We start from the raw sequence: 20634 nt of genomic DNA on the forward strand, positions 1-20634 counted from the left end.
GAAGTTGCTTGTTTTGGGGTGAAATGTCCTATAGATATCAATTAGGTCTAGCTGGTCCATTGTGTCATTTAAAGTTTGTGTTTCCTTGTTAATTTTCTGTTTAGTTGATCTATCCATAGTTGTGAGTGGGGTATTAAAATCTCCCACTATTATTGTGTTACTATTAATTTCCTCTTTCATACTCGTTAGTGTTTGCCGTACATATTGTGGTGCTCCTATGTTGGGTGCATATATATTTATAATTGTTATATCTTCTTCTTGGATTGATCCTTTGATCATTATGTAGTGTCCTTCTTTGTCTCTTTTCACAGCTTTTATTTGAAAGTCTATTTTATCTGATATGAGTATTGCGACTCCTGCTTTCTTTTGGTCTCCATTTGCATGAAATATTTTTTTCCAGCCCTTCACTTTTAGTCTGTATGTATCTCTTGTTTTGAGGTGGGTCTCTTGTAGACAGCATATATGGGGGTCTTGTTTTTGTATCCATTCAGCCAATCTTTGTCTTTTGGTTGGGGCATTCAACCCATTTACATTTAAGGTAATTATTGATAGGTGTGGTCCCGTTGCCATTTACTTTGTTGTTTTGGGTTCACGTTTATACAACCTTTCTGCATTTCCTGTCTGAGAAGATCCTTTAGCATTTGTTGAAGAGCTGGTTTGGTGGTGCTGAATTCTCTCAGCTTTTGCTTATCTGTAAAGCTTTTGAGTTCTCCTTCATATCTGAATGAGATCCTTGCTGGATACAGTAATCTAGGTTGTAGGTTATTCTCTTTCATTACTTTCAGTACGTCCTGCCATTCCCTTCTGGCCTGGAGGGTTTCTATTGATAGATCAGCTGTTATCCTTATGGGAATCCCTTTGTGTGTTATTTGTTGTTTTTCCCTTGCTGCTTTTAATATTTGTTCTTTGTGTTTGATCTTTGTTAGTTTGATTAATATGTGTCTTGGGGTGTTTCGCCTTGGGTTTATCCTGTTTGGGACTCTCTGGGTTTCTTGGACTTGAGTGGCTATTTCCTTCCCCATTTTAGGGAAGTTTTCAGCTATTATCTCCTCGAGTATTTTCTCATGGCCTTTCTTTTTGTCTTCTTCTTCTGGAACTCCTATGATTCGAATGTTGGGGCGTTTCACAGTGTCCCAGAGGTCCCTGAGGTTGTCCTCATTTCTTTTGATCCTTTTTTCTTTTTTCCTCTCTGCTTCATTTATTTCCACCATTTTATCTTCTACCTCACTTATCCTATCTTCTGCCTCCGTTATTCTACTCTTGGTTCCCTCCAAAGTGTTTTTGATCTCATTCATTGCATTGTTCATTTTTAATTGACTCTTTTTTATTTCTTCTAGGTCTTTATTAAACAATTCTTGTATCTTTTCAATCTTTGTCTCCAGGCTATTTATCTGTAACTCCATTTTGTTTTCAAGATTTTGGATCATTTTTATTATCATTATTCTAAATTCTTTTTCAGGTAGATTCCCTATCTCCTCCTCTTTTGTTTGACTTGGTGGGCATTTTTCATGTTCCTTTACCTGTTGGGTATTTCTTTGCCTTTTCATCTTGTTTAGATTGCTGTGTCTGGAGTGGGCTTTCTGTATTCTGGAGGTCTGTGGTTCCTTTTTATTGTGGAGGATTTACCCAGTGGGTGGGGTTAGACGATTGGCTTGTCAAGGTTTCCCGGTTAGGGAAGCTTGCGTCAGTGTACTGGTGCATGGAACTTGATTTCTTCTTTTTGGAAAGCAATGGAGTGCCCAGTAATGAGTTTTGAGATGGGTCTATGTGTTAGGTGTCACCTTGGGCAGCCTGTATGTTGACATTCGGGGCTATGTTCCTGTGTTGCTGGAGAATTTGCGTGGTATGTCTTGCTCTAAAACTTATTGGCTCTTGGGTGGTGGTTGGTTTCAGTGTAGGTATGGAGGCTTTTGGACGGTCACTTATTGCTTAAAGTTCCATGTAGTCAGGAGTTTTCTGGTGTTCTCAGGTTTTGGGCTTAAGTTTCCTGCCTCTGGATTTCAGTTTTATTCTTCCTGTAGTCTCAGGACTTCTCCAACTATACAGCACTGATAATAAAACTTCTAGGTTAATGGCGAAAAGATTCTCCCCTGTTAGGGACACCCAGAGAGGTTCACAGAGTTACACGAACAGGAGAAAAGGGAGGAGGGAGATAGAGATGAGCAGGAGGAGAAAAAGGGGGACTCAAGAGGAGAGAGACAGATCTACGCAGCTGTCTGTTCCCAGAGTGTTCTCCGTATCTCAGACACCTACAAGGATTCACAGAATTGGATTGGGAAGAGAAGGGGAAAGGAGGAAATAGAGGTGTTCTGAGGTAGAAAACAGAGAGTCAAGATTGGGAGAGAATAATCTTCGGTTTAAAGATAGGGCTTCTCTTTTTTTTTTTTTTTTTTTGGTAAGGTTATAGTGTAGTGAAAATGAAAATGAAGAGTAGTAGAGGAGTACTAGAGGACTTTAAAAGAAATAAGAGAAAAAGAAAAATAGAAAATAAAAGAGAAAACGGAAAGGAAAAAAAAGAAGAAAAAAGAAAAAAAAGAAAAAGAAAAAAAAGAAAAAAAAACAAAAAAAAAAAGAAAGAAAAAAAAATTTTTTTTTCCCCTAATTAAAAAAAATCGTAAAAATCTATGAAAATGAAAGTTAAGGAGTAATGGGGGAGTAATAGGGAATTTTAAAGGAAAATAAAAGAGAAAAAATAAAAAAGAAAAAATATAAAAAAAAATTTTTTTTTTTTCCTTACTTAGAAAAAAAAAAGTAAAAATATATCTAGGAGTTTCTCTGGAGCTGTTGCGGTCAGTGTGGGTTCGGCTCAGTTTCAGATAGCTCCTGGTTCCAGCTTACACTTCTCGATATCTACAGGGCCCTTCCGGTGAAGTCGGTGTTTTCTACAGGGATTTTAATCTGTTGCACCAGTCCCTTCTGAAGCGGTTCCCTTTGTTTATTTGGCTTCTGTTTGCCGGTCTCTTCAGAGCCTCATTTCCGCCCTGACACAGGCGGGCGGAGGTGGACTCTTATTCAGTTAGCTAGTTCCGTTGCGCTGCTGGGAGGGGCTGACGCTGCGGGGAGGGGCTGGCCCTGCGGGGGCGGGCTGGAGCTGCCAGGAGGGGCTGACGCTGCTTTCTCCGTCTGCGCTGCTCAGGCTCCCAGCTGTTCTATACGGAGCGCGCCCCGCGCTGCGCTAGGTTCCAGCCCTCGGGTGTTACACAAAAGCGCGGAAGGAAAAGCTGCGCCTGCTCTCTGTGCCTTCCCCGTCAGAGCGGTCCAGGCAGCGAGGGGCTTGATGGGCGCACTATCCCCAGGTGTGGCGCACTCACTCCCTTCCGCGGACCCAGTCTCAGTTTCCGCTGGCGCCAGTCGGGCGCGCGCGCCTTCCGCCCTCTGCGTCCCCAGCCCCAGTCCCCGCCCGCGCCGGTCGGGTGCCTGCGCCCTGTGTCTCGCCGCGACCTTCCCCTCCCCCCTGCCTCCGGCGGGGCTGGGCGGGTCCGCAGCCTGCGATCTCTTCTTGGGACTTTCTCTGTCCCTTTGTTCTGCGAACGGCCGGCAGTGTGTTCCGGCCGGTTAATTTTCTCTCTTTTGGTCTCCCACAGTTCAAGTTGGCACCTCACAGAAGCTCCCTCCGATTGTCCTCAGGGCACTCAGGCCCGGACCCTAGCCCAAGCAAGGCCGCCTAAGACTCCCTTCCTGGGACGGGTCTCCGTCCTTAGCTTTTTTGTCTCACTTTTTATCTTTTATATTTTGTCCTACCTCCTTTCGAAGACAATGGTCTGCTTTTCTGGGCGCCTGATGACCTCAGCTAGCGATCAGAAGTTGTTTTGCGAGGTTTGCTCTGCATTCAGTTATTCTTTTGATGAATTTGTAGGAGAGAAAGTGGTCTCCCCGTCCTACTCCTCCGCCATCTTGGCTCCTCTCCTGACTGAGATTTAAAGTGTCATATATTAATTTCCAAGGACTCAAGCTCAGTTAGAATGTATTCTATAAGAAAATTTCCAACTGAGACAATACCGCCAGAGGATCATTGCTTATATCAGACAAAATGTTCAGTTACTGATTGTCGAGAAATACAACTAGTGGATTTCTGGGCAAATCAAATGAAAGTGGTGACAAGGACAAAAATGTCTTTCCAAAATAAAAGAATTACCATTATACTTCCAAGTTACAGTGAGAGTTGTCTGCCATACAGAAGGTTCCATGCTCTCTAAGTGATAATAATGTGCAAAATGTTAATAAGTAGCATAGCAAAGGCTTATTCTCTCAAGGTTAAGTAAAATCATATGTGATGTTGTTAGGAATCAATACTAAATATGAATATAAATATTTTAGAGAAAAGAAAATAAGTCCTCTGCACTGCTCGGTCTGAGCACAGCAGAGAAGAGATGTTAGACAACAGTCAATGTGATTCCCAGAGAAGACACGGCAGGATGCTTATCTCTAGTGGGAAGATGCTACTTTCCAACTAAGATCCCCAATCAGGAAGTTTCTATGGCTATTTCAGTTAGTTTGGGCTGGTTTAATATGAGACCAGAAAATAGTTGGGCTTCCCAGGTGACTCAATGGTAAAGAATCTGCCTGCCAAGCAGTAGATTCGGGTTTGATCCCTGGGTCGGGAAGATCCCCTGCAGGAGGAAATGGCAACCCACTCCAGTATTCTATACCCACTCCAGTATTCTAGGAAAATCCCATGGACAGAGGAGCCTGGAGGGCTACAGTCCATGGGATCTCAAAAGAGTTGGACATGACTAAGCACTAAACAGCAACAGGAGAATGAATGGTTTAAACAACAGAAATTTATTTCTCACAATTCTGGATGCTGTGAAGTCCAAGACCAAAAAATGGCAGATTCAGTATCTGGTGGGATTCCTCTTCCCGGTTTTCAGACAGCCATCCTTTCCTTGTATCCTTACTTGGTAGAGAGATAACTTGAAAGCAAGCCCTCTCTTAGAAAGGCTCTAATTCTTCAAAGGACTTATCCCTCATGACCTCATCCAAACCTAATCACCTCCAAAAGATCTTGCCTCCTAATATCATTACATGGGGGTTAGCATTTCAACATAAATATTTATCAAAATTCAAATATGCACCCCACAACATGGACTTAATAGACAGGAATATAGTTCTATCCTTCAAGATTGCTCTTACACTCCACAGAGGCAGAACATAGATCCCACAGGGCACTCATTGCTGGAATCAATGGAGCAGCACTGAGCAAATGGAGAAGGGCTCTTTTAGGGTGAGAAGCAATCAGGGGCAGTCATTTGCCTATGCGCTAGAGAGAAAAAAACCCTCTTTGAAAAATCATTATTATAAAGCAGTACCTAAAAGAAAGGGGCTTCCCAGGTGGCTCAGTGGTAAAGAGACGTGTGTTTGATACCTGGGTTTGGCAAGATCCCCTGGAGTATGAATTGGCAACCCACTCCAATATTCTTGCCTGGAAAATTCCATGGAGAGAAGAGCCTGGTGGGCTGCAGTCCATGGGGTCGCAAAGAGTCAGACATGACTGAGCGACCACACACACACACACACATGCACCTAAAAGAGAACTCTGAGCTATTTCAGAAATATTGAGAATTTCTATAAACAGTACTAATGGGCCTGATACAAAAAAGTGACATTGCAACAGAGGCTTACATAAACAAGGGTGAGATGCAGGGAAGAAAAGAGATCCTGTCCTATTAGTCCTTCTCTAGTTCTCCAACTTCTTGTATAAAAAACTGGTAATTCTTACTGGGATCCCACTGAATGTCATATATAAGTTTAAATAGTTATATTAGACAGCTATAAGTTGACCTGTACCTGGTTCTCATTCTATAGGAGTATGAGTTTGAACATTCTTCAGTAAGGCCTAACATAAACCACCTTGCTGGTATCGTCATAGACAGACTCCACAAGCAGTATATTGCACTTAACAGTGGTGTATACAAGAACAGCTGGTAAAGAGTATTCCTAACAAAATTTTGTCTGGAAATGCCAATTATATAGACAACTATGGTTGGCTACAGAAGTATCATGCATAGGTTTTAAATTACAGTTTGTCTGGCCTCAACATTTTTACAAAAGTTTGTACTTATGTTTCAAGTCCAATTTGACCTCTTTGGTCTCTGTAGAAGGCAGAATTGCACATGGTGTTATGAGCCCCACAGATATATCATCATTGATTCTTTTCTTTTTCCTGGTACTTGCAGGAGCATTCAGCTACCAGCCTATGGGACACATACTCAGGTCTGATAAGTAATCAAGCCATGATCCTGGCCTTGAACTCCAGGTATAATAAGCTTTCATGCTCTCTTATTGGACTGGTTGAATACCTTTAAAATGTAATAGATACATATCAACAACGTGAAAAGTAAAAAGTTACTCCAGGTTCCTCCACCCTAATTCAGCAGCTATTCTTTCTGATGTTTATAAACCTTTCTGTATTGCATAAACAGGTAGATAAACCACTATACTACTTTTCATTTTACTTTGTCTTAATTTTAACTTTTCTGTAAGATCATATTTTCATTTTAATGGCAACAGAATATTTCCAAATTTTGACATTTTCTAAACTAAATTTTACCAATACTGTGATGATCATCCTTGTACATAAAAGATTGTATCTGTTCTGAAAAACTTCTTTGAAATACCCTTCTGAGAGTGAGATTTCTGGTTTAAGTGATGTGTATGTATGTGTGTGTGTGTGTGTGTTAATCGCTAAGTCATGTCTGACTCTCTTACCACCCCATGGACTATAGCCCACCAGGCTCCTCTGTCCATAGTATTTCCCAGGGAAGAATACTGGGATGGGTTACCATTTTGATCTTCCCAACCTAGAGACTGAACCCAAGTCTCATACATTGCAGGTGTATTTCTTTACCACAGAGCCACCAGGGAAGTCCTGATTTAAATGATAGGCAACCATAAAAATGCCCTGCTCTGGAGGATCTTCACTGGCCAACAGCTACAGCTGCTGCCTGTGTAGATTTGCCAACATGGTTTGTGAGGCCTCACTTCCTGTGGGCTGCTCCCATCAATGACCCAGCATGGTAGGACAAATAACTCTAATGGGTACCAGTGGGTGACTTCAGCTTGAGAGAGCCTCATCAGCCAGGTTGAACCCTCCTTGGAACTTGCTGTAATTCAAGACTCTTCCTACCCTAATCCTTCTTCCTTCCTTCTCTGCTTCTCTTGGAAATCTCTTTTACTTCTCTTAGTCTTCTTAAAATCCTCTTTTAGCATCTGTTTCCCCTAAACCCAAAGTAATGCAAATGAGATGAATTGTCTTAGATATTTTGATAGTGTCAATTTGTTCTTCAGAAGAACTGCACCTACAAGTGTTTCATCAAAGCCTAGTCACCTGGAAGATATGCATGCATATATACAAAGATACATATAGACAAGATTTGGCATATTATATTATTTTACAGGGTTCATGGAAAGGCAGACTGTAGATTAGAATCCCCTTCATATTTTAATTTTTTGGTCTACCTAAATGTTAAAAATCTCCCACATATATAATGGTTTTCCTTTATTTTGAAAAATTTATTATAAATTTTGCTTTTCATATTTTGACCAAGTATTAGTTGGTATATAAAGATTTACACATGTTATATCTTCATATATACCTGTATAATTTAACAATATAAATGAATTTTGTTACTCTTAAACCCATGGACTTCCCAGGTTGTTCAGCGGTAAAGAATCCACCTGCCAAGCAGGAGATGTGGGTTCAGTCCCTGGATTGAGAAGATCCCCTAGAGAAGGAAATGGCAACCCACCCCAGTATTCTTGCCTGACAAATCCCATGGACAGAGGAACTTGGTGGGCTATAGTCCATGGGGTCACAAAATAGTCAGACACAATTTAGCAACTAAACAATAACAAAATTAAACCCATATAATATTTTCCTTCTTTTTTTGACTAATTTAGTCTTTCTAATTATTTAGTTTCTACTCCCTTTTTACTTCTCTTTTAAATCTTTAAAATCACCATTATACTTATTTCCCCATATAGTTTTTTTAAGTAATGTATTTATTTTGTTTATGCCCTTCATTTCTTTGGTTGTATTTTTAGCCCTTTCAAAATCTTAAGTTATATGCATAGTTTATTATTTTTGTCTCATTTTAAATAAGAAAAAAATGTTGATAATATTTAAATACTTCAAATTTTCTAATTTTTAAAATAGATTTCTCATGGTGATTAGAGAATGAAATATATATGCTTTTATAGTTTGAAACTGCCTATGGCTAACTATATGCAAAATATTTTTCAGCATTCCATGATTATTTAAAAAGATAACCCTTGCTATCTGATTTAGTATAATTTATTTATATCTCCTTATTAATTATATTAAAGATATTATCATTTGCAGATTTTTAATTTTTACCTACCATTTACTAATAACTGAATGCTTAATCTTCTCCTATGTGCTTCTATTTCTCCTTAATTCTTAATAATTTAATAGTTTTTTATAAATTATATTTTAATGAATATTCAGCAATTTTCAATTTTGTTTCTATGTGCTTGAAATTTTATGTTAATAACTATAACTTTTATCAATTTATATGAATTGTACATATCTCTCTTAATACTTTTTTATTTGAATTAATCATACAGCATATTGATATAGCCCTCCTGATTTATTTCTGATCATATTTTATATAATTTTCCCATGCTTTTATCAAGAGGCATCTACTTTCCTTTATTCAATTGTGATTCTTGAAATTATACTTGCAAAAATTTCACTTACTAATATTATATAATACCTATTGCTCTATAATGAGAAGAAACAAAACATTTTCAAGAAAAATTTTTAGTATAGTTGGTTTACCACTAATTCTCACTTCACTCCAATGTCAGAAACAAGTATTTAGCTCAAAAATTTTTTAAAGCATACAGTAATTTGTGAGAGCTATTTATTGTTTCTTCTCACATTTATTTCTATACCATATTGTTATATATCTTAGAATATAAGAAAAGTTTTACATTGCAATTCTCAAGACTAAGATGTCTCTGGCTGTAAAACACACTAGTAATTTAATAACTGCTCTTTTGAAAACAAATTACATATAGGCCAAAAAAGCGTACTTGCTGATAATTGCCTTTGTTGACCCATATATTTTTGTTGGCTTTCTTCTTTAGTATCACCAATATCTGACCCTCAACCTTCTTCACGTTTGAAATGGGGAGATCCTTAGCCCATCAGCAGTTGTGAATGGTGTCAGAGCTTCACGTGTGTGCTGTGTGCTCAGTCACTGAGCTGAGTCTCCCTCTCTGTGACCCCATGCACTGTAACCCGCCAGGCTCTTCTGTCCATGGGGATTCTCCAGCCAAGAATACTAGAGTGGGTTGCTATGCCCTCCTTCAGGGGATCTTCCCAACCCACGGACTGAACCCTGGTCTCTCACATTACAGGCAGATTCTTTACCATCTGAACCACCAGAGAAGCCCAAGAATACTGGAGTGGGTAGCCTATCCCTTCTCTAGGGAATCTTCCCAACCCAGAAATCAAACTGGAGTCTCCTGCATTGCAGGTGGATTCTTTACCAGCTGGGCTACCAGGGGAGCATCATGCTACTTTCCTAATCCTTGTTCATCATGTGGACCATTTTAGCATTTTTAGAACTGGCAATATGATTTCAAAGTACATTACAAGACAATTTTCTATTTTATCAAAACATTAATTTTTCATTTTCCAAAACCAAATCATACATCCCTAGAATCCTACCACTGAAAAAAACCACTGGAACTTTTTGTTGGTAACACACTTTTATTTGTTCAGAGTCTGAAAATCCACTGGAGTCCATGAATAAGTCAAATCAATCTTCCTAAGATTTAAAAAATTATCTACTATGTTCCAGGAGATTCCATTTCAAACAATGGATAGCAAATATTTAGATCTTCTTGTCCAGTAGAGGAAAATGATTCTGAGTTCAGCACAAGATTTTCTACCTTTACCAACTATATTACCATCTTGTAAAAAAGAAAAAAAATTATTTGTACTTTAAAAACTCAGGAGGCACTGTTATCCAGAGCACACTTATCAAAGGAAAAATAGCTGTGTCACAACATCTTTTAAACTGTTGATGGGAAGGTTTCTTTTGCCATCTACTGGAAGATGTATCTCAGTATCAGAAGTGTTACATATGAGAAACACAGTATCATTGATTAGCTAAAATGTGGCAGTGATATATTTCAACTACCTAAATTTCAGCATGGCTTGATGAGCTTAGCTGGGAAATAACCACCCTGTAAAGTATTATGTCTATGGAGAAATAAATTCTGAATTCTAAATAACTGATTACAAATTTTTTTTTTACCAAAAAATGATTCTTTTATATTTAAATCACCATAATAATTTTAGAGTAATATTTAAAATTCACACATTACATAAAGCCAAAAGTTGGGCCTCATGTTCTAGTATACTGTCTCTTAAACTAAGAAAAGGCCACTAAATTTAGCTTACATCTGTTCTTTCCTTAATTTAATAATTAAACCTTTTTTTTTTGGTCAGCTTCGTGGATCCCGCATTGCAGTTTGAAACTCAACTGAAGATAATAAAGTCATCCTTTAAAATGGCATTTGCTGTCACAAATCTTGACGAAGTGAGGGAAATTAGGATGAATGAAGATGACGAAGATGACCTAGAAGTAAGACTTTGCTTCCTTTAATCGTGATGAGACGTCTTTATGCACAGCAATCCCACAGAATGTCCGCCACAAGTTGTAATCTATGTTTTCTTCTTCACTTTTTTTAGATATAATAGATAAATAGCATATTCCAGCACTAATCTCTTTTCCTGGACTCCCAGTGAACTCTACAATCCCTGGGGTGTAAGGAATTGTATAGAATTTATAGGAACAAATGGGCGAAGAGATTTTGGTTAATTTGTTTAGCAAGTCCAGCAAGTTTACTGGCAAGTGCTTCAAAGAAGTAAACAGGAGCCAAGAAAAGTGCAGGTAGGAAGACTTCTGTAGTAAGATCAGTAACATCCATGGTTTTTTATTTCTCAGTCTTGCTACACAGGGTTCACTTGTCCTACAAGGTATTAAAGCAATTCATGGCATGTTGTATTGAATGAGGTCTCACCTCCATAGCTACATCGCTGCTTTTTTTTTTTTTTTTTACCTTCAATTTATGGAGAAAACTGAGGACCCAGGATTGCATAACTACTGGCTGGGTGGTTGTCTAACTTCCTTGTTTTTCAGAGTTTATACCGAACTATTTTAAACTTATTTGAGGACACTCTTCTGATCTTAGTGTCTAAAGATGTCTACAAACTGCAGATCTTAAAGGTAAAGGGAAAATAGATGGTTTTGTTTTCTTGTCATAGAGCTCAAGAGTATACAATATTGTTATTGTTCTTTAGTCCCTAAGTCATGTCCAATTCTTTTGCAAACCCATGGGCTGTAATCTTCTGGCCTCCTCTGTCCTTGGGATTTTTCCAGGCAAGAATACTGGAGTCAGTTGCCATTTCCTTCTCCAGGGGATCTTCTCAACCTAGGGATTGAACTTGTGTCTCCTGCATTGACAGGCAGGTTATTTACCACTAAGCCACCAGGGAAGCCCATACTACATTTTACTTTTTATCCTTTGCCATACTTACATATCCTTCAAGTATCTGGCGGCTGAAAGATTTTCTTTACCTTTCAGAATGTGTCATCTCCCAAATGAAATCACTTCCTTTTATTTGAACCACAGAGACAGAATTTTAAGAATTCAATTTTGGAAGTATGGCAACAACAGACACTTAAGAAGCCAAATATTATGTGGCAACATAAGTGTGAACACAATATAGGGTAGCAGAACATACAATGATTGGTCTAAACCATCTTCAGGCCCATGTAACAGTTAGCCATATTTTGAAAATGTTTATATGCATATTCTTCCCTCACAACTCTGGGACTAGGGAATTCCATGGGCATCCTATCTTCATGGATACCATGGTATCAAGGAAGTTCTAATAAACATTCATAATCCCAATTTTCATATTCAGGACATCAGTATATTTTTAATGTGCCAGCTAGAGACAGAGACTTATCTGGACATATTATGACTTTTGATTTTTTATTTTTAACATGATAGCATCCGGAGGCAGCTGTCTGGAAATACTGAGAAACTAGATCGATGGGTTTTGCAAATCATAAAATACATTCAAGGAAAGAAGTAGAATTGATATCTATGAAGATAAGGAGAAATGTGAAAGATAATAAAATATACAGATGTAACTTGTGCCTGATTTTAGCCATATATTTTCCATGCACTTTAAGGTGGTTATTGAAAGTGAAAGTTAAAGCCAAGGGCTTCCTTGGTGGCTCAGATGCTGAAGAGTCTGCCTGCAATGCAGGAGACGCAGGTTCGATCCCTGGGTCAGGAAGATCCCCTGGAGGAGGGAATGGCTATCCACTCTAGTATTCTTGCCTGGAGAATTCTATTGACAGAGGCGCATAGTGGACTACAGTTCATGGGGTTGCAAAGAGTTGGACACAACAGAGTGACTAACACTTTCACTAACACTCCCATGTATACTCTTTCAACCACCCTATGCTGTTTATTGAGCATTTACTCTATGTCAGGCACTAAGCTGAATACTTAATAAATGGGTTATTTAATTTAATGCTTAAAATAATCCTATGAGAAAGTTAAAATTATTTCTCCCATTTTGCAGATAAGGAAATGGAAGCTGAAAGAGGAGCAATAATATGTGGGCATCTAATTAGTGGAGGCGCTACTATAAGTTGGGAGTCTGTTACTTGACCACCTTATTCTTAAACCTACCACATCTAGAAACTCCCCTGATCCTCAAAAAGAGCTGGACCTCACTCCTGGAGAAGGAAGAGGCTGAGATTTAAAGACTCTTCATTCCTAAGAAATAAACTTCAGAACAGTTTTATACAATGGGAGAAAGTGAAATGGAAGAGATTTAGCCAACCATTGGCATAAATACTAAGGACTCCAACAATCAGTCTTAAGAGGTCTACTAATGGTGGTTAACATGTGAGGCACATGCAGTCTTATTCCTTTCCCAAGGTTACACCTATGTCCTTGTACCTGAGGATTTAGAAAAAGGGGGCAGAACACAGCAAGACAGACCAAATTTAGCAATGAATCAAAATTAACAAGAACTTTCTCACTGAGCTACCTCCAGGAATATACTCTATACCACGAGACAGAAAATATCTGTGAATTTGCAGAGGGAATTCTAGAATAAAATGACATTTCAGGATCAGATAACATTTTGATTCTTTTTTAAAACTGAAAATCAGATCCTATGATTTAACAGAGAGAATTAACATGCCCTTTAAGAAGAGGAGAAGCATTTGATGATAATCCTGTTGTCCATGATAATTCATGATAATCATGGTAATCCTAATAATCCATGCTGAACTTTTCATGATGTCTGGCAAAGTGATTGTTAATAGTGGGATATTAGTAAATGCATGTTGGATAGGATTAAACAAAACAAAACCCAAGTGTAGCTACTATGGCAGATGAAGTACTATACTTGTATAGACAGTGGTGTACAAGCTCATTGTCATACTTTTTGAATACGTATAGAATAGGTGTGAAATCATTGGGAGATCATGGTGAATCTTGACTTGGTAAAGGTGATGATCTGAGCAGAAGAAAGGAACTTGTGGAAATAGAAACACCACGGTTCTAGGATGGTTCTTGTGTTTTCAACAGGAAATGGTTGTATGGATGAATGAAGATAGTTCGTACATGCAGGAGGAAGCCATGGTGGTGATCAGCAGAGTGCTAAGCTTTGCAGCCAGGAAAGTCAAGGGATCTGTAAGTCACAGGGACTGCTCCTGAGCCCCCTGCTCCTAAAGACTGCGCTTCTGCAGTATTGCGTTCCTTTTTTCTGCAGTGTTTGCTGAATGCCACCAGGTGGAAGCAAACCAGCATTTTCCAGATGGTGGGAACTAAAGTAGCCTCATCCAGCTTATCTCAGTCTTGGAAACAAACCTTTACTAAGTTAACATTCTCTTTAAGTAATGTTTTCTAAAGATAATTATTATTATTTGATTATTTTAGTCACTCAATCATATCCAGCTCTTTGCAACCCCATGGATGATAGCCTCTGTCCACAGAATTCTTCAGGCAAGAATACTGGAGTGGGTTGCCATTCCCTTCTCCAGGGGATCTTCCCCATCTAGGAATTGAACCCAGGTCTCCCACGTTGCAGGCAGATTCTTTACCATCAGAGCCATCTTTGAGGCACAGGAAGATCACAATTTTTAAAGATAATTAAGTCAGTGAAATTAATGGAGGTGAGGAGACAAATACATACAATGGGCAAAAATATTAACAAATTAGAAGCTAAACTTCCCATAGGCAAGGTCTGTGTATATCTATATCTGACACAGTGTAAATAATAAAGGAAGATTTGTTCTGCCATTCTCTACCTAAATATAACTACCCATTCTGTTCTCAGGTTCTGGCCATTCACTGGATAAAAACTATTTTCCTCATAAATTACCATACCCTTGTCTTCCAGACTCTCAGAGGCCCTTGTCCTATTGAACAATTCTTTCATTTGTATTCTATCAGAAATATATTTTTAAATGGTATTCCTTTTACATGACCTGTGTGCCCATCAGGGTGAAGAAATGGCTCCACTCAAAGAATATTTGTCCTTTCGATTAAACTATTTTCAAACAGGTGAAGACATGTGAGCTAAACATGTCATCTTATCTCATCAACAGAGATTTTTCCTAGATTTGTTCCTTTGGCATATCAGCATTCAAAAGACAGGTGAAAGATTTCTAGTCGAAGCTAACAGCTTGTCCACATGTCTATCTCCACTCCCTCCACAAAATGATAGTAATAAAATGCGTTAAATATATAAAGCTACAGCACCAAAGAGAATTAGTAAAGGGATCTCAATGGGCTAGCGAGGTCAGCAAATTTCTGGATGACAGAATAGATAGAAGATGGTAACTGATAAAGTCTGGCAGGAGAAGCTGAAAGACAAGGGCATGTGAACATCAGGATGGAGGATGGCTGAAAAGGGATCTAGTTTGCCCTATGGACCCTGGAGAGTCTGAAGCTATAGAAACACAAGTAACAATTAAGCGTGGGAGGCAGAGGAAACTTGAAGACATGCTAACTCACTGAAAAGACTCACCTCATACAGAAGGATCTACATTGCACACATACACTATTCCAGGGAAATGAGTCCATCAGTAGACAAAATGTGAGGACTTATTTCTCAAAACAATTGCAAATTCCCTGAGAAAATCATCTTGGTTCTGTTGTTTAGACATACTTCAGCATGACCCCAGCGTCCCCATTCAGCTACTCTAAAGCCAAGTCGACCAGTTGACAAGCCTTGCCCACATACAAAATTCCACCAGTGGTATCACATTCTTAAATATTACTAGACAACTGAGACTTGCCAGGCATTTGAGAAAACCCTCCAAACACAATAGCCCCAGGCAAATAAAGAGTACAAAGATGATTATCAAAAATAGATAATTTGGGGTACAGATGAGTATTTAGTCTCAAAAGGGGTAAAGAAGAAATATTTATATGCCAAAAGGAAACAACAAAAAGTGAATACGGCCTCTGTACTGATTCATCAAGCAAGAATATATAGGCAATGTCCCAAACTGATGTGGGAACCGAAGTGGAAGTCCATTGTTTAGAGACAGATAAGAAGCAGCTAAATGACCTAATAAGTATTTGCCTTTGGAAGTTAACACTTAAAACTCTAGTAATTATTATAAGGAATGGAGAGGCCAGAGGTATGCAAAAGAAGGAATCCAGTTAGAAAGGGCCAGAAAACTAAGCAGGAGCACTTAGGGACAGAAGCAGAGAAGCTACATTTCTCCAGATCTTCACTCTTTCCTACTTTCAGCACTTTACATAGATTTTCTTAAAAAAACAAAAAACAAAACAAAAAAAAAAACAAACAAACAAACAAAAAAAAACGGAGTTATACTGTATTAAAAATTCCTGAAGTCCTGTGTTTGAGGAGCTGTGACTGAGGTTGGCAGACTTCTGAAGGGACCTGTGCAGGGCATAATTGGTGTGCCCCAAGGTTCAAACAACCTCACTCTTCTCTTGGCCCATACTAGGTCATGTCTACCCTCCACCTCAAACATGCTATGCAGTCTAGACACGGCCACACCTACTCTGCTAGAGACACACATCTAGAAAGACCCTATCTGGCATCATTAGCAGCTTTCTTTACAAAGACACCTGCTCAGAGTTATACATACACAAGTTCATGAGAAGGGATAATCAGACAGAATGCTCAAGGCAAAAAACTACACACAAAAATCTCTAGGGCCAATCCCCTGTAAATGCTCCCCAGCTCCAGTGAGATAAGCTGTAAGACATAGTCCCCTGGTTCTAGGTACTTTTGCTATAAGCATCTTTGCCAAGATATCTTTGTCGTGTAACTAACTGACCATGAGGCAATTTTTTTTTTCATAAAAAATAAGATAATGAAAAATAAAAGGAGGACATTGAAAAGGTCATTATGAAACTTGAAAATTTAATAACAAAATTTAAAAGACTTTCTTCAGAAATGCAATTTAAATACATTTAAAATGTGTATAAATTCATGTCAATCCTGTCCCCGCCAAAAAAAAAAAAAAAATGGATTTTATTTTGTGGGTGGTACTTAAGCACTTGTCTTTGAAGGTTTTCAATCATAGTATAAGTTTTTTGCTTGTTGATTCATCTCCTCATTCAGCACGGAAATTTTTCTCTTTTTTCTTGCCAAAATTTCTTCCTTCATTAAGAGAGGCATTGGTTTCTGAGTATTAGAATGCATATTTGTAACTAAGCTTTATATTGTGTCATAAAAACCTCTTCACTGTTTTTTGTTCTTGGCATCTTACCACATGTCTGTTCATAGACATTCCAACATTCTATGGGAAATGTAGGTTCACCTCTGAGCCTTTGAGACTCAACCTCTTTTTCCTTCAATGTAGCATGTTTCAAAATAAGAAACCAACTCTTGGGGCAAATCATTGTCATCTGTCAGCTCAATAAAGCCATCAATAAATGGGCTAACTGAAAGAAAATCTGACTTATTTCAACCAATTGAAACCAAAGTGTCAGACCAAACTGTCAACTAATTATTTTATCTTTCACAGCAAAATTACCTTATCACCAATTAGTCATGTGTTAAAATGTTTGCAGTAGAAATGTATGTGGCAAAGATTTTTATGGTAGAGAAGCTTGTGGCAAAAATACTAGACACATACTCATACTCCTCCGTTACCCACAATAGAGAAAAAGAGCATCTTGCCCTTTTTTCTTAAACCTATAACACAATTGCAGTTCTGAAAATCTTGCCATTCAATGGAAAAAGAAACTTGGAATGCAAACCAAAAGAGGAGAATCAGTCAGTCAGTTCAGTCTCTCAGTCGTGTCCGACTCTTTGTGACCCCATGAACCGCAGCACGCCAGGTCTCCCTGTCTATCACCAACTCCCAGAAATTACTCAAACTCATGTCCATTGAGTCGGTGATGCCATCCAGTCATCTCATCCTCTGTCGTCCTCTTCTCCTCTTGCTCCCAATCCCTCCCAGCATCAGGGTGTTTTCTAATGAGTCAACTCTTCGCAAGAGGTGGCCAAAGTATTGGAGTTTCAGCTTCAGCATCAGTCCTTCCAATGAACACCCAGGACTGATCTCCTTTAGGATGGACTGGTTAGATCTCCTTGCAGTCCAAGGGACTCTCAAGAGTCTTCTCCAACACCACAGTTCAAGAGCATCAATTTTTCGGCACTCAGCTTTCTTCATAGTCCAACTTTCACATCCATCCATGACCACTGGAAAAACCATAGCCTTGAATAGACGGACCTTTGTTGGCAAAGTAATGTCTCTGCTTCTTAATATGTTATCTAAGTTGGTGATAACTTTCTTTCCAAGGAGTAAGCGTCTTAATTTCATGGCTGCAGTCACCATCTGCAGTGATTTTGGAGCCAAAAAAATAAAGTCAGCCACTGTTTCCACTGTTTCCCCATCTATTTGCCATGAAGTGATGAGACCAGATGCCATGATCTTAGTTTTCTGAATGTTGAGCTTTAAGCCAACTTTTTCACTCTCCTCTTTCATTTTCATCAAGAGGAGAATACCTAGTGGAAATAAAAGGTTTCTTCCTAGGCCCTAAACAGCGACCTCTACTGTCTGCTTGTAGTTTCTCCTGAATCGTGCACTGAGGCTTGTCCAACTCTTTGCCACCCCATGGACTGTAGCCCACCAGGCTCCTCTGTCCATGGAATTTCCCAGGCAAAAATACTGGAGTGGGTTGTCATTTCTTACTGCAGGGGATCTTCCCAACACAAGTATCGAACCTGCATCTTCTGCATTGATAGATGGATTCTCTTCTACTGAGCCACCTAAGGATGGGGGAAGCCCCAGGTAGCCTTACAAAGAAGTAAAGGCAGAAAGAATCCAAGGAAGACATCCACAGAAACAAGAGATTATCTTCCCTTCTACTTAGACCATCACTCCCAGCATTCTAATTTGGTCATACCCTTGGCACATGACCTAGGTCACCTCATGTTTTTCAGGAACGACTCCATATAACTGTGTGTGTATGTGTGCTGTGTGTGTGTGTGAATGTGTGTAAGACTGAGATAGATGTGAGTGAGTCAAGCAACAAGAGAAGCAAGAATAAGGGTATATGAGAGTAATACAAAGAAGGAGAAACAGGTCTTGGGATCTCCCTGGAAGGTTGGTTTGACTCTTTTACCACCAACCATTGCTCATTCATCAAAACATCTATCTAGGAAAAGTAATAATTTGTCTTAGAGACAAGAAGATTCTGCAGACCCACTAGTTGAGCAAACCTACATGTGGGCAGAGGCCTAATTGTTTAAAAAAATTGGTAATAATACTCACACCTTCAGAAAAGCAAAATGTCTCTTCCATCTCTTCTTCTATATGTCTGCTTCACTCTCTATTTACATTTGATCTGACCAAACAAATCAATCAAGATGAAAATCTAAATATTCGAGAAACCTATTTGAGAAGCCACAAAGAAATTTTGTGTGTATGGGGTGGAGGGAAGGTGGGAGGAGAGATACATAAATGTTCTGATAGTAGCTTTGATACCAGAAGCAAATGTACTGAGTTTTTTTAAAAAATTAATTTCCCTGGAAAGAATTAGAGCAATTATAGGAAGAAAAGTCACACTTCTCCAGTGACTCACAGAGTCATCTGAAGTGTTTCATACATGGAGAAGGAGCATGAAGGGTTTTGGACATTCACTCCCCTACCCAGTATCCTAAGAATTTGCTACCTACAAATAGGTACCTACGTTATGGAATAGAAACTAACATTAGGTGGAATCTCTAGTATTTCCAAGCACTTTGCTAGGAACTTTCCTTTTTGTCATAAATGTTACCCCCTTAATTCCCACAATAATGTTACAAGGTAGCATTTGTTATATGCATTTCATAGATGAGAAAATTGAAACTCAGTAACAGAGCAAGGATTTTAATACATATTTTGTGTACTCTGACACTCAACTATAACCATAGTCAGATATAGTAAGCCCCCTACATATAAATCTTCAGGTTGTGAACATTCAAAGATGCAAATGCAAATACGCCAGCTGTTTCACTGTACTACTGTACTTTTCAAAATACTGTTCTGTAAGATTTTAAATGTTTTATTTTTTGTGTTTTTTAATGTATTTGTGTGAAAACTATTATAAACCTATTACAGTATAGTACTCTATAGCTGATTGTACCTAAGGTAAATTTTTTGGACTTATGAACATACTCTCAGAACAGAGTATGTTCATATGTAGGGGACTGACTGTGTGTGAGAGTCTGTTTGAGTGTGTGTGTATGTGTGTGCATGTGTGTGTGCAGATCAGACACAAACATTTAACACTGACTGTGCTTAGCAAATGCATTTTTCTACTTTGTGTTCTCACTAGGCAAGTGTTAATGCTCCATGTCTGGGTGTCCTGGCAGCAGAGCTTTCTCTTTTGTGTTCTCATTCTGATCCCTCAATCACACAACAGGCATTTGTGGGAATGTATCACCTCCTTTGCATTGCAAAGTGTCAGAGCGGTAAGATTCATCTTTTCTAAGGGTTACGAAGAATCTGTTCCTAATTATTTTACTGTGGGTTCCAAGGAGGTTCTACATCTGTAGATTTCTAAATCCTGCCCCAAGATCTATAGCTCCATTTATCAAAATGTATTTTTTAATCTTTTTTAGAATTATTTTTAAAATGTTATAGTTGGTTCTTCAATATTTATTCCTGGGTCGGGAATATCACCTGGAGAAGGAAATGGCAACCCACTCCAGTATTCTTGCCTGGAAAATCCCATGGACAGAGGAGCCTGGCGGGCTATAATCCATGAGGTCACAAAGAGTTGGACATGACTGAGTGACTTACACTTTCATACTTAGATTAGTGTCAGGGTGTTACTGGCAGGGACAGAAATGCTGGGTGGAGGTAGGGAAGAAAGAGAAGAAAAACTACCAATGGGACTCTTAAAAAGAGGCATTATTTTTGTCTCTAATGGAACATCAAATAGAATTCTTGCTTCAGTGATGGGGAAATATTAGCCCAAGATGTAAATAAATGCTGCTCTGGTCTGCCTAACAAAGCATGAGAGCAAAACCTTATGGTATCAAACTATTTCCAAGTACTTAAACAGAGAACAGATTTACCCTCCCAT

The 20634-nt window shown here is 38.7% G+C and overlaps 1 protein-coding gene across 1 annotated transcript in view; it reads left to right on the forward strand.

The window, feature by feature from the left end:
* Nucleotides 1-20634, forward strand: part of MROH9 (maestro heat like repeat family member 9) — a 150890-nt gene that overhangs the window by 66034 nt on the left and 64222 nt on the right. The window contains exons 6-10 of the mRNA XM_043922893.1: nt 6177-6256; nt 10484-10619; nt 11178-11264; nt 13657-13761; nt 19882-20017. Coding sequence (XP_043778828.1) covers nt 6177-6256; nt 10484-10619; nt 11178-11264; nt 13657-13761; nt 19882-20017 — 544 coding nt within the window. The remainder of the gene's footprint in view (nt 1-6176; nt 6257-10483; nt 10620-11177; nt 11265-13656; nt 13762-19881; nt 20018-20634) is intronic.

This window comes from Cervus elaphus, chromosome 14 (genome assembly GCF_910594005.1).
Source record: "Cervus elaphus chromosome 14, mCerEla1.1, whole genome shotgun sequence".
Lineage (NCBI taxonomy): Eukaryota > Metazoa > Chordata > Mammalia > Artiodactyla > Cervidae > Cervus > Cervus elaphus.